General features: G+C 61.8%; 5 protein-coding genes across 5 annotated transcripts; all 5 read right to left on the bottom strand.

The window, feature by feature from the left end:
* Window positions 1-1134: 1134 nt before the first annotated feature.
* Window positions 1135-1761, bottom strand: LDBPK_283010 (hypothetical protein, unknown function; the record flags this gene model as incomplete). The annotated part of the gene is made up of 1 exon (XM_003862349.1): window positions 1135-1761. One exon carries the CDS (start codon window positions 1759-1761, stop codon window positions 1135-1137), a length of 627 nt encoding a protein of 208 aa, XP_003862397.1.
* An 804-nt stretch (window positions 1762-2565) lies between these two features.
* LDBPK_283020 (hypothetical protein, conserved) lies at window positions 2566-4062 on the bottom strand (the record flags this gene model as incomplete). Its single annotated transcript, XM_003862350.1, has 1 exon — window positions 2566-4062. The coding sequence occupies one exon, from the start codon at window positions 4060-4062 to the stop codon at window positions 2566-2568; it is 1497 nt and encodes a 498-aa protein (XP_003862398.1).
* A 781-nt stretch (window positions 4063-4843) lies between these two features.
* LDBPK_283030 (hypothetical protein, conserved) lies at window positions 4844-5470 on the bottom strand (the record flags this gene model as incomplete). The annotated part of the gene is made up of 1 exon (XM_003862351.1): window positions 4844-5470. One exon carries the CDS (start codon window positions 5468-5470, stop codon window positions 4844-4846), a length of 627 nt encoding a protein of 208 aa, XP_003862399.1.
* Window positions 5471-6245: 775 nt separating this feature from the next.
* On the bottom strand, window positions 6246-8234 carry LDBPK_283040 (heat shock protein 70, putative; the record flags this gene model as incomplete). Its single annotated transcript, XM_003862352.1, has 1 exon — window positions 6246-8234. The coding sequence occupies one exon, from the start codon at window positions 8232-8234 to the stop codon at window positions 6246-6248; it is 1989 nt and encodes a 662-aa protein (XP_003862400.1).
* A 1118-nt stretch (window positions 8235-9352) lies between these two features.
* On the bottom strand, window positions 9353-12187 carry LDBPK_283050 (hypothetical protein, conserved; the record flags this gene model as incomplete). Its single annotated transcript, XM_003862353.1, has 1 exon — window positions 9353-12187. One exon carries the CDS (start codon window positions 12185-12187, stop codon window positions 9353-9355), a length of 2835 nt encoding a protein of 944 aa, XP_003862401.1.
* Window positions 12188-13996: the final 1809 nt, after the last annotated feature.

Here is a 13996-nt window from a genome sequence, read left to right on the forward strand (position 1 = left end):
GTTTCTGCTAAGGTATTCACCGCCATCGACGAGGGAGAGCGACACACTTATCATGAGGATTCGCTGCATGCCGGTGAGTTGATGGTGTTCGTTCGGAGGGCGGGGGCGGGGTGTAGTGCAGTGGATGTCGAATACTGAGGAGACCATCTCATGCATGGGCTCATTTGTGTGTGCCCGTGTACATTGCTTTCTCTAGCTGTGTGCTGAGGGGCCGGGTGGTGAGGTCGGGATGCAATTAGAGGGCGCCGTTCCCCTTAATCACTGACCCTGTATTTTCTCTCATTCGGTCGGTCATACGCGACCGTCATGGCACGTAGAGGCCGCGTACCGCCGCATGAGGTCAGCGAGCTCTTTGGCCGCGTCCGAAAGGATGCCGCTGCTGCGATAGCCCTCAGCTACGGTTGTCGGCTGCAGCACCCTCATGGTCGATGAAGGGACTGCAGCGCATGAAGGGTGGCTTAGCACGTAGGACAGGGCTTCGCGCACGAAGCGAAGAGTTGTGCTGATGTCGGAGACAGCCGACGGCGCTGCCGCAGTGGTGGTGGTGGGGGTCGGTGGGATGAATGGAGTGAATAAGCCATGTGCCGCCTGTGCAGCTCTGTGGTGCTGCACCAACACTTTCAGCGCATGTGCGTCGCGGCGCAGCTGCTCGAGATCGTCGAGGTAAACCGTGACGGTTGCTGCTTGCGACGAGGTGTTCTCAGATGCAGCCGCGGCGACTGCTGGCGCGTCCCCCAGCTCCCGTGCTCGCCCCTCCGGCTGCACGATTGTGCGATCTTTGGCACGCGCTAGACCTTCCTGGCGTTTCGTCCGGCGTTCTAGCTGACGGGGCACTGACGCGTCCACGCGATCGGCGACGAAGTCCACAGAAGGGGTAGTCATCTGGTGATTTGGGGGCGTCCGCATCGCCTTCGCGTTCGTTGGTGAGCTGTTAGAAGTCGCTGCGGGCGCTAGCGGGGTCCCTGGAGAAGAGGCTACAAAACGACGAGAAAATGCCGCTGACATGCTCAGCCGTTGCCCCGCCGTCACCCGCGCGTCCAAGTCCTCGAGCAGCGCTGCGTTCTGCGCCTGCAGGGCGGCAAGCTGGGCGTGGAAGAAGACCTCTTTCTGGGCAGCGTCATCGCGAAGACAGCGCTAAGTGGCGTGGCAGCGAATAAGCTGCTCTTCGGCGAGGGCGCGACCCGTTTGCTCCGCCTCTAGTGCCTTAGAACCCGTGGTGTTGTCAGCGCAGTGGCGCTGCGCATGCTCTCGAGGACGGAAAGGCGAAGTATCATGCGGCGAACCGTCGCCGGCGCCCTCTCCACCTCCGCGCTCATACTGCCTAAAGGCAATGCGTAGGCTATCCACCTTTGCCTGCAGGTACGCGCACTCCTGCTCCAGTCTTCTCACGCGCTCGTTCTCATCGGTGCCGAAAGTTGTGGGATTGCCGGCAGCTCTGGGGAGCTGATCATCGCTTCCGACTGCTGAAGTCGTTATGACAGTGGCATCTCCCGTGACTTGGTGCCGACCAACTCCCGCGGGACACGACTCTGCCAGGGCAAACATTTGCTGAAGGCTTTGCCGGTTGCTCTGCACATTTTCCTGCACCCGACGGTACGCCTTTTCATATCGCTGACGCTGCAGCTGCTCCAGCCTGAGCTGGTGGCTGAGGTCCTCGTTCTCCGCCAGCACCGCTTCGTACTTCGCCTCTAGCTCTTGCAGCGGCGACGCGATTGCCTGCAGAGCGTTCCTCGCGACCGCAGACTCGCCCGTGCGAGGCATGTGGTGGCTCGACTTGCTCTGCTGCCCCAAGATGTTGAGCTCACCTCCGGCTCTACTAGCTTCGCTATCCGCTTTTCTGCCTGCGTGCACGAGCGCATTGTTGTTGGGGGAGAGTTGGGGAGGCGGGGGGGGGTATATCCCTCCTTTCCAAGAGCTGTGGCTGGCGCAGGACCTTGATTGCCACCCGGAATGAACAACGAGCTTCCTGAAGGAAGGCGAGGTCTGTGAGGCAATGACAGCGGAGAGTTGCTATGTGGAATGGAGAAGGACCGAGGGGGATGAGATCAACTGAAGAGCGAACGAGTAGGACGCCGGCAGAGGGTCGGTGCGCGGTTCCCTCATCGGAGCGGGGGTCTGCGCTGCACCAGGGAAGACAGAGGTTGCCAGGGTGAGGGGTAGGCAGGAAGGACGCAGCAAGGCCGCACTTTCCCTCTCGTCGAACCTTCCGTAGTTCTACCCTCATTTTGCTCTTACACCGCTGCGCATGACACGCATCCCGGTGCACTGCGCACGTGTCCGCAGCACCGAGTGAGAGTGAGGAGCGAGGCTGAGTTGAGTGACGCTGTACCTCTTTCCCCCAGCCCACCGTCAAACCCTCTCCACTGTCCCCTTTCCCCCTCGCTGTGCTGGGTGGCATGTATGCCACTTCGTGGGTTGCCATGTCGACTATCTGTGTTGGCGCTGTAGCTAACAGAAGATCGAAGACACACACACACACACAGGCACAGACACACACACAGACATGCACACCTCCAACGGGCACTCTCCAGCTTGCCCCAATGCCTCACCTCGTCCCCGCTCTCCTCAGTACCGCCTGTGCGCCTCGTACTTCGTGAAGTAGCTCGTAAATTTCTGCCGCTTCATCATCCGCTGGAGCGTCTCCTCGGTCTCCTTGCCTTTCTGCGCGGGGTCGTCGAGGTTGACGGGTTTCTCAGGGTCGAGCCCTTTGGCCAGCACGTGCTTCACGAACAGGTGCTGAATGATGCGGGAGAGGTTGTTCACAAAGAAACGAGCGCCGCGGCTGCCGCAGGAGGCGACGCCGAAGCAGCCGAGGTCGTGCTCGCAGCTGTAGCGGAAGGACGCGACGGCAGGGAGGGCATCGATGCCGTACAAGACTGACTTCGTCAGCTGCAGATGGTCTTTGGATGGCACGTACTGCACCCCAAAGTCGTAGTAGGGGCGCCCGCTAGCGTTAGACGGCTTGCCGAGCAGCTCACGGGCGTCCATTATGGTGTCGAGCGAGAGCAGCAGAAGCTTGCCGTAGTCCTCGACAGGGGCGTAGAGGTTCAGCGAGCCGTTCCACACCGCAGGGCCACAGTTGCGCGGGTCGCCGATGGTCACCGGCCGCTTGAAGGTCTCGTGTTGCAGAGCCTGACCTGTGGGTTGGTAGAAGAGCTCGTTCGGGTCCTTCCACAACGTTGGTGCGCCATAGCCGGCCCCATGGCTCTGCGCGGGCTCAAAGAAGACGGTGCGGATGTCGCTCTCGAAACTGCGGCCCTTCAGCTGCGTCTCCACCGCAGCCAGCAGCAGGGCCACGGAGGTGTGGCTGATGTAGGCTCGGTGAAGCGATCGCGTAAAGTTGCGAGTGATGCGAGGTGAGGAACGGGCGTACTGGACGAGGTTCGCTCGCTGCTGCTGCCCCGTCAGCGCCGTTGCGGGCGTCGTGCCACCGGCAAGAAAGTGATTCACTGGCTCGTACACGCGAGCGTGCGTTTCGGCGCACAGCGACGGAGAGAAGCACGGCCGATGCCAGCGTGCTCCCGTATCCTTGAGCAGATGTGCGTCGTCGATGCCATGGGTGAAGGAGAGCACGCTGCGGGCGGTGACGTCCTCGCTGAGCTTACCCTGGAGCTCTGGTAGGTAGTGGATCAGAGGCGCTTCCAGGTTGAAGATGCCCTTACCGTGCAGCTCGCATATGTAGGCAGCCGTTACTGGCAGCGATAAGGTGCCGTACACGAGCGGGTCCTTGAGTTTCATGTGGTTACCCTTATCTTCGGCATCGAGTGGACGGCTAGTGTCTCGGTATCCACTGGCAAAGCAGAAGGGCTTGCCCTTGTGGAAGAGACCACCCTGGTAGCCAGGTGCAGCACGCAGCCACTGGCTGTGACCGCTCATGGTCAGATGCGACAGCTCCAACACACTACGGATCACTGGTGGGATGTCTTTCTCCATGTCGTCACGAATTTCGTCCTGACCAACGGCGGCGCGTTGCTTATCGACGAGTTCCTCATTGTCCTTGACGGGAGGAAAGTCGATGCGCAGCCGTGGCCTGGTGACTGCAGCGTCGGGCGCGTCGGACATCGTCGATGCAGAGGAGGAGGATTGTGATGAAGACGCCGGGGCGGAAGATGGGGACATCATTGTGTGGAACCTCTTCTCCAACGGGGCTACAGAAATGTATACAGACACACGCGCGCCTGAACGTCTTCGCCACGTAAGTTGGCTTGCGTGCAAGTTTATGCACATGCGTTTAGATGCACCATTGCGTCGCACGAGAGCAGCGGGCAATGCAAGGGAGAAGGCGAAGGAGAAAGAGAAGGAGAGGGAGAGCGGCGCTGAGTGGCGCGAGGAGGAGGAGGAGACGCCTTTCAGAGACCCTCTCGCCATCTCCTGCTGGCATCACAAGCCGAGAGACCAAGAAGAACTCGAGGGAGGACAACACCGCGGCTCAGCTTGTCAGCACCGCTGCTAGCATGTGTTTCCCTCTGATCCATGCGTGTGTGTGAGAGAGACAGAGGACGACATGGGGAGGAATGGGGTGGAAAGGACGAGTCTGCTTGAGGAGGCGTGCCGTGGCAGCACCCGCTTCTCGTCATCGTTGCTTCGTGCGGATACTTTACGCGATCATTAGAGGTACGAGAAGGGGAGAACAAGAACACTCGCAAAGGGAGAGACGGCGGGTGGAATGCCACGGGTAGTGTGCCACGTGGCACAATACTTCGCAGCCACGCCTCCCTCATCGTCTGTCTTCCGTTCTCCTGCCCAGACAACCACACACTCACGAGGATACATGTTTACACACGGCGCCGTTTCCTTCTTACTATGCCTCCATGTCCGTGCACGCACCGACACAGCATCACTGCTACGCCTCGTCCTCGTCGTCACCGATGCGCTGCTTAGAGGCTAGCATGTCGACGAGCATGTCGAGGTCCTCCGCCTTCAGTTTTCTAACGGCACCACCTTGTACGTCGCTCTGGAAGGCGTTCATCTGCTTCCAGTGACTCTGCAGCTTCAGGATGGAGGTGATGGGCTCGCAGTTGGTGACTCCGAGCTTCTGCTTCTTTACAAAAACGAGGCGGCCGTTGCGCTTGCGTGCGGTCACCCACGCATCCTTCGTGAAACGCGTGTGAAAGGCGACGGCCTCTGCCGCGACGGAGGGACTGTAACCAAACTGAAGGCGGTCCGTCGGGGAGCCGTTCCCGTAAGTGTCCACGCTGTTTTCTGAGGTCGATGCGGCGCCGCCCTCAACGCCGCCGTGGCTGAGGGCTTTCGCGAGGGCCTCGCGTAGCGCCACTTCGCGTGCAGTGGACGCTTCGGTGACTGCCGAGGCAGAGGGGCCGGTGGCGGACGGTCCTGCCGCGGCGCTCATCTTCTTGCCAGCATGCCGCGGCACATCCTTCTTCGCATACTGCTGCTGCTGCTGGTGTTGCCCTGGACGGCTTGGCAGCCTGCGGACTGAGTGGTAACGGTCTCTCGGTGGCGGCGGCATCGTCGTCAATTCGGCCTGGGTGTGCTCGGCCACCAAGGAAGAAGAAAGAGGGTGTGAGGAGAGACGCACGCGCACACTCAGAGAGTACGCAGTGAGCCAGATCAAGTTACTACGCACTGTCGCACATATACGCGCGCGCACATGCACGCTGAGGCACGACACGAGAGAGGGAGGCGGCTGAGTTCGGAATAGGAGTGGGGCCGAACGGAAAGGAAAAATGGAGGAGACACTGCGAGGAGAGATGGAGAGAGTCGCAGCCAACGTGTATGCGTGTGCGGGTGTTGGTGCATGCTCATATGAGCGGGCGCATCAACATAGTTTGTGGTGAGGAGGGGGGAGGAACGAGGCATGGGGGAGGATGGAGGAGAAGGGAGTGCTGCGCTTCTACGCTTGTGAGCAGAGACGTCGAAGAGAGAGAAGGGGCGGCACAGGAGCTGGGGATGGTCTTTCCGTGGCAGCGGTTCAACGCGTGCACACTTCCACACACCTGTGCGGTTTCACCTCCACATGACAAGACTCGGTGAGAAGGGCATAGAAAGAGAGACTACGACGACGACACATGCCGTATGTCATCCTTGTTCACTTGCGCGTGCGCGTGTGCGTGAGAGAGGGACAGGCATAGGAAGATGCTACACGCGCGCACGAGAGAGCGAGACAACACAAAGAAGACCGAAGCGGGCGAGTAACAAGGTGTGTGTGTGTGTGTGTGTGTTTGAGGCGAAGCGGCAAAAAGATACGAAGCGCCGGCCACGGCCACGGCGACTCTAACACCTCCTCACTTGTCCGCCTCGTTTTCTACGTCGCTGTCGCTGGAGGACTCGTTGCCGCCGTTTCCCTCGTCGCGGTGGCGCTTCGAGGCTGGCTCACCGCCGCGCGCTTTCTTCGCCACCTTCTTCATCGCTTTCCTGGCAAGTTTTGCGATCTTCTTTGCTTTTTCCTCCACCTCGGTGACGGTCGAGTAGGAGGGCAGCTGCCGCTCGAGCCAGTCACGCGTATGCGAAGTAAAGGCGTCAAGCCGCTTCTGCAGCTGTGACGGCGGCGGCTGCGTCATCGCGGCGATGGCAGCGGAGAGAGCCTCGAGTGCGCCCTGCACCGTCCGTCGCGCTGCTTCTCTGGCGTCGTCCACAGCATCGCTCTTGGCAAACTTTTTCGACATATCGATCATCTCCTTCACCTGCGCCTCGGAGAGCCGGTCGGCGTTCTGCACGACGAGCGTGTGTCTCTTGTTGGCCAACTCCTCCGTGCCGGTGATGGTGAGAAGGCCGTTCGCGTCGATGGAGAAAGTCACCGTGATGGTGGGCTTGCCCTTCTTGGCACGGGTGATGCCCTCGAGTGTGAACTCGCCCAGCTTGTGGTTGTGCTTTGTCAGCGGCCGCTCTCCCTCGTACACGCACACGTCAACGTCTTGCTGGTAATCCTCGACGGTGCTGTACTCCTTCGTCGCCTTGTACGGGATGGTCGTATTGCGGGGGACGATGACGTCGAACTTGCCATCGTCGATCTCTACGCCGATGCTCAGCGGCACCACATCCATGAGCACGACGTTGGCCGTCTTCTCGGACTGTTGCTCAGCCGAGTTGGCGAGGATGCTGGCCTGCACCGCGGCGCCGATGGCCACCGCCTCGTCCGGGTGCACCGAGTTGCACAGTCTCTCTTTGTTGAAAAAGGCGCGAAGCATGTCGTGCAGCTTCGGGATGCGCGAGCTGCCGCCGACGAGCACGACCTCATGAACGTCTTCCACCTTCATCGCTGCATCCTGCAGGGCGCGCTTCACCACCTTCATGCACTGCGCAAATACAGACGCGTTCAGCTCCTCCAGCTTTGCGCGGGAGACAGACAGCGTATACTCCTCGCCGCTCGGCAGCACGCCATCCAGGGCGAGTTCCTCGGCGGTTGACTGCGACAGAACCCGCTTCACCCGTTCGCACGCTGTGCGGGCCTTCGCGAGCAGACGCGGCTGCTCAGCGATGCTGAGGTTGTATCGCGACTGCAAATCGTCCAGCACATACTTGAGAAGGTTCGAGTCAATGTCCTGCCCGCCCAGGTGGGTGTCGCCGGCGGTCGCCTGCACCGCGAAGCTCCCGCTGTCGATGACGATGACGGACACGTCAAACGTGCCGCCGCCGAAGTCGAAGACGACGACATTGCGCGGCTGGTCCTCGCCCTGCTGTTGCCCTGTGCCACTGCCGACGCCGAGGCCGTAGCACAGCGCCGCCGCCGTCGGCTCGTTGATGATGCGCAGCACCTCCAGGCCAGCAATCGTTGCCGCCGCCTTGGTACGCTCGCGCTGCGCATCGTTGAAGTACGCCGGCACCGTCACCACGGCCTTCTTCACCTGCTTGCCCAGGTACCGCTCGGCGCACTCCTTCAAGTAGACTAGCACCTTGGCAGAGATCTGCTCCGGTGCCAGCTGCAGCTCCTCGCCCTTGTGCGTCACGTTGATCCGAATACTGTCCTTTACACCCTCTGAGATTGGGAACGGCCAGCGGGCGCGGTCCTCTTGAATACTCTTGTCGCTGAAGCGGTGGCCAATCATGCGCTTCGCATCGAACACAACGCCAGAGACGCCGCGACCGAGCAGCGTCTTGGCAGCGTCGCCGACGAGCACGTCATCGTTGTAGAAGGCCACGCACGATGGTGTGGTGCGGTTGCCCATGTCGTTCGGGATCACCTCCACCTGCCCGCGCACGAAGACGGCGGCGCACGAGTACGTCGTGCCGAGATCGATGCCGATGGCGCCATCAAACTCTTCTGTGAAGCTCATCGGTGCGCGAGTGCCAGAGCGGGAAAGAGGCACAGACGATTGGGCGAGTGAGCGAAAGGGATGGAGACGAGCAACCAAAGAATAGACGTGCGGAAGGAAACGGAAAAGAGCCTCGACAAACCGCCTAGAGGAGTTGCCGGAGTGCGCCAGCGAAGCTCTCAAGTGTATGTCTATGTAAAGCGGATAAGGAAGAGGGGAGAGGGATGAGAGTCGTGCGCGCGCGCGTGTATGCTTTACACACTAGCTGTGTGCTGGATGGGTTTCTTGACCGGCAGTTGTGTGCGCGTGTGCTCTGCGGCTGCGTGCGCGCGCTCCCGCATTCTTCAGCGCAAAATAAAGAGGCACGGGCGGGCACGCAGTGTGGACGCTGTTCCGCGTGCGCGTGCGCTGCAATGACCGGCTCTGTAGAGCAGGATGGAGGAAGAAGGGTAGGGAGCTGTTGTGTGTCTATGATCAGAGGGTGTGTGGCGGATGCGAGAGGCGCAGAGGTCGACACGAAGGGAGAGAGCGGAGAGAGGGAGATATACCCGTATACGATGGGTGAGGCGAGGATAGAAGCAAGCACCAAGACGGTGAGGCAGACGTGGGGCCCAAGGATCTCCCTGACTACATCGCGTTGATGCCCTGCCCCTTCCCCCTCTACGGTCTTTCTCCGCCTTTTCCCCCTCTCGTTCCCCCATTCATTAGCGTTTCGTTGCCGTGCCCCCGCTCGTATCCTCGTTGGTGTGGTCTGTGTGTGTATGTGCGTGCGTATTGCGGCGAGATACGTCCTATCCCGTGAACTGTACATGTGCGGCGCCCTTCCTCTCCCACCACCTCCTCCCCATCTTCACGGCACATGCACATACATGTGTGCGCGCGCGTGTCCTTCCAATCTTCAGACAGAGGGAGGGTGGAGGGGGGATCGTGCGAGCCGATGCAAGAGCAAGACAACACACCATCCAAAGTGTTCCATACAAGAGACACCAAGCAACTGAGAAGCATAATGGCGCATGTGCGACAGAAAGTGCGAGGAGGGGGAGGGGGCCGCCGAAGGGGCACATTACATCGCTGCCATGTGGATGTGCAACCGTACGAGCACTCATGCGCAGGGGAACTGGGGGTGGGTGGGCAGCCTGCTACTCCAGCCGCAGACGCTGCAGGTGGAAGCGGAGGTCGCGCGTGATGGCTTCGGCGTACTCGACTCGGCCGCGCGCCATCGTCTCCATCTGGATGAGCTCGCTCACCTTCACCTTCACGTTTGCGACGCGCATCAGCAGGTACTCACGCAGCTGCACATCCATATAGGAGGCCTCACTCGTCAGCTTCAGGTGCCCGAAGAGGTAGTCGGACCACGCGGTGCTGGCGCCATAGAGCGCGTGCCCGTCCACCAGCAGCGTCCTTGCACCGGCCTGCGCCTCTCGCCAGATGCATCGGCGGCCGTCCCACTCGTTCGCCTTCAAGATGCACATCTGCCCCAGAGGTAGATTCGAGGAGGCAGCGCTGTCGAGACGAGCGCCATCCCTGATGCAGAGCGCGGCCCAGTCCTGATACTTCCGTTCATGGTAAGAGCGAGAACCCTGTACCAGTACGTCGGCTAGCGCAGCAGCGCAGTCGCACACGAGACGAGTGCGGCACACCGCCTCACGCGAGAAAAGGCGCTCCGCTGGAGAGAGTGATGGCAACGGCATCGAGAGGTGTAGCCGTGCGCGTGCAGCGGCGAGGTGCGCCTCTTCGTCCCTTTCCCTCGCCTCCGCTGCCCATTGGGAAGCATGAAGGCTGTCGGAGAGTGCCTCGCAAAGGTCCGCCGTTACCCTCCTCTGCGCGCGCTGAAGGGCCGCTCGTCTGTCTGACTCGCTTCGCTCGAGTTGGAAGCAGCTAACGTGCCGGGCGGAAGTGTCACAGTGGCAGATGTGCTCCAGCTCCTGCGCTTCCTCCGCTATGATGATGGCGCGCTCACGCAGGCCCGCCTTGAACGACTCGCGCATCTGCTCCAGTGCCTCTGCGTTGCGCGCCACATGGCGCTCTCGCACAGCAGTGTACTGGTCGTGATACACTGCGGCAGCTGCTTTGTCAAAAGCCGTGCAGTAGAGAGACGCGGCATCCTCTGGAAGGGCTGCTGCCGTTTCTGTGTCCGTTGATGCGCCGCTTCGCTCCGGGTGCGCCTGAGAAGACTGCTCTTGCGTCGATGCCAACACTTCGTGTGCCAGCTGGGTGCATCTATGCACTTGCGCCCACGCACCTTGCGCTGTAGAGGAAGGCGCGGCGGCAGTGTCGCTTGACTCAGTAGCGCCGTGACCCTCGAGCGAGTGCGCTGCTACGGAGGTGGGCATCGCTGCTGCCATCGTCTGCGCCTCACGTTTGACCTCCCTGTTGACCGCTTCGCAACGGTTCAGGGGCGAATCCGCCTGGGAGGGGGAAGGGAGCGCCGCCGCGACCGTAGCGCGCAGGACATGGTACTCATACGTCTCTTGGTGAGCGATGCGTAGCTGTGACCTGCGCTCCTCCTGCGCGAGCGCCACTTGCCCAGCTTGCAGCTTCAACACCGCCAGCGGACCACGATGCAAAATGGCGCGAAACACAGCAGCGTGATGACGGTATTCCGCTTCTTTACCCTCGACGCACTGCCGGTACGATGTTTCTGCACGCTCCACTGCCGCAACGGCCAGTCGGTGCGCTTCCGAGTACAGCGCCCAGCGACGGTGGCGCCAGCTGTCATAGGGCAGCGGATATCGGTTGCACGCACATATAGGCCGCAGCGATGCCTGCATCATAGCCGCCACCGCCGCATTTTGGATGGGCCGACTTGCTAGCGCCGCACGGGCCTCCTGCACAACCGTATAGGTGTACAGGTCCATCTGTGTTCTGTACCGGCGAAAACTCGTGGCAGCGGCCACCAGCGCCACCAGCGCAGCGCTGACGTCATCGGCAGCGCTCGTGTCACCGTCCTTCTCCCCTGAAAGGGTGCGCTGTAGGCTACGCAGATGCTGCCTGCACCGTTCCACGTAGTTGCGTCTGCGCAACTTCGCGAGACTGCTTGTCAGGGCGGTCCGGCGGTGGCGGGACCACGGCGCGACGCGCTGCATGCGCCACCACTGCTGCACCGTCACCAGCGCCCGCATGCACACGGGCGAGCGCACATAGTAGCTCCACAGAGCAAAAGACTGCCATGCACTGGGCAACTCGACGTAGCGGAGCTGCGCCGCCCCCTGCCACCAGTCCAGCAGGAGGCGCTCTTTGGCCTCGTCGTAAACGAGGGCCTGGCGGTCGTACATTTCGCGTATTTTGGCCTCGCAAGGTGGCTCGTGGTCAGCAGGCAGCGAGGGCGACGGCAGCACCTTGGGCGCAGGCGGTGCAGACGCCGGCGCGCGAATTCCTTCGGCAATGCTGAAAAGATCGTCGACAGCAGGCTTGAAGACAGGCACTGCTCTGTACGAACGCGCCGCCAGCTTCAGCTCCAGCGCGCGCACGTGCTTGGCGGCGCGCTGCACCGCCTCGGCGTCCCGTTGTTGCCACTCTAGCTCACGCACGGCCTCCTGTAGCTGCCAGGTGTGCTGGGCGGCGTAGAGCATTTGGAGGCCGTCCTGTGCTGCCGCCTCGACGGCGCGTCTGTCACTTGCCTCTTCGCGCTCCACGAGATCTGCCCAGCGGTGGGGCAGGACGTTCCATACTGGCGCCGCCAGAGCCTCATGCAACGCCTCCAGCCGGAGCACCTTGTCCTCGATGTGCTGCTGACGCTGACGTTCCCTCTGATGCTGCCACCAAAGATCGTCGCGCTCCTCAGCCTCGGTGCAGCGCATCCTTGCCCGTGCACGGGCCTCATCGTGGACGATTGCGGTGAGCTGGTCAAGCCACAGAGCGCGTTGGAGCTTGGCCTGAAATACAGCCGCCGTGTTACCGCCGTCAAACCTCTGCGTTGACGCCGGCACTGCCTTGCCGGGCGTGTGCGCTGAAGAAGCGGTGACGATGCACATGTGCTCTACCGAGGGGGTCGTACGCGGCGGAAAGGACATCAAGGATGACGCGGCTGGACCGTGATAACGTGCTGCATTCGCCGCAGCCACCTTACACACGGCGTCAGAGACTGGGGCTGCAGCTAAGGCGGTCGACGCTGGTGCTGCCGTCTTGGCGCTGGCCGACTGCCGCAGCTGGAGAAGGCGTGGAGAGTTCATGAATCGAGTGCGGACAGACTGCAGACAAGGCCGTGGAGAGAGGGGAGGAGGGGTGTTGCTTGAGTATATCATGCACGTGTGTGTGATCGGGGAAGCGGAGGCGGTAGCAGAGGCTGCGATGGGTGGCAGACGATAAGGCGTATATCAGTTGTTATGCTCACAGCTGGACTCGGCGCAGTGGAGGGCTGAGCCGCTTCCCGGCGAGGCGATGAAAAAGGGGTGGAACGCTTGCGGATACCCGACGCACGACAAGCGCTGCTTGAGTGCCCTGTAGGGGGGGGGTGGATGGTGTGGCCCCCCCATGAGTGAGTAAAGCACCCTCACACGTGTAGTGCACCAGACCTGGAGAAGAGAGAAAGCGCACCCATACACAAACCTATGGAGGACGGCATCCCCCGCGAGCCGTGGCGACGCGAGCAGAGCGATAGCTTGCAGGTGAGTGCGGAAGGGGAGGCGATGACGGCGCCCTCAAAACTGCAAGCTGGGCTGCCATAGCCGGTCTTCGCGGCGAGGGAGGAGACGGAGATGATGCTGCGTGACTGCTGATGCTGGCGCTTTCGACCCCGCAGCGGGCGACGACGAGGTGGTGGCGGGCCGCACGTAGCAGGGTATGAGGTACGGTGCCTCGTACGCGCTTTCATCAGCGTAGGTGCCGTCGTCGGCCATCGGCGCCACGTCTAACCCCATGCTTCCGTCCCTGTCACCAGCGTCAGACCCGGTGTTCTCGTCCACGTCGAGCACCGTCACGTCCGCAGGAGAGGCGCTGTTGTCGGCATCGCTCTCATCACCAGAGAGCACCTCCACCACATCCGGTGAGGCCTCATCATCCACATCAATCGCAGCGTCACCGCGGTGGCGCTTGCGGCTTGGAGCAGCAGCGGCTTCAGGGCCACTGGCGACGCCGCTGCTACTGGACGCACCTGGCTCCTGAATGCGCGGTGCCCCTTCGCTGGCATGCAAGGGGGCTCTCCGCAGAGTTTCCGACGGCACGGGTGTGGAGTGTCGCGCTGCGTCGGCAGTGTTGCGACGCGCGTGAGCCTCCCTCTGCGCGATGGTTTCGCCACGGGCGCACAGCGCCTTCATGGAGCGATAGTGCATGCGTAAAGAGTTCAGCCTCTTGGTGCGCCGCTCCATCATCTGCCGCTCTTTGCGCAGTTCGGCCTGCGTGCGCAGCAGCTGCGGTGTGGCCTGCGCCATATAGAGCTCAAGCTCCGTCATGCCCATGCGCTCCATGGCAAGAGAAGTGGCGGTGCTCGAGACCACGGCGCTCAACAATTCGACGCCCGCCTTGCCGTCGACGAGGCCGCCGCTGTGCGTTAGGCCGGGAAAGCAGCGCTCCTCCCTCTCCACCTCCGCGAGGCACCTTGCGCGCTGCTCGTGCAGGTTCGCGCACGCATGAGTCAGCTCCGTAACGCGTCGGCGCTGGTCGAAGAGGCTGCGCAGGCGGTGCAACACTTGCTTCTGGGCCGCGTGCACACACCTGTACTCGGCCTCGGCGATCGCTGAGGCTCCCGCGGTGACCTGAGACGGTGTCGGCACTGTGGCCGTTGAGTCGGCCCCTACATCGTCGTTTGTGCTGCGCAAGTACAGCGGAATAATGCGCGTGATCTG

Source organism: Leishmania donovani, chromosome 28, assembly GCF_000227135.1.
Source record: "Leishmania donovani BPK282A1 complete genome, chromosome 28".
In the NCBI taxonomy this organism is placed as follows: domain Eukaryota; phylum Euglenozoa; class Kinetoplastea; order Trypanosomatida; family Trypanosomatidae; genus Leishmania; species Leishmania donovani.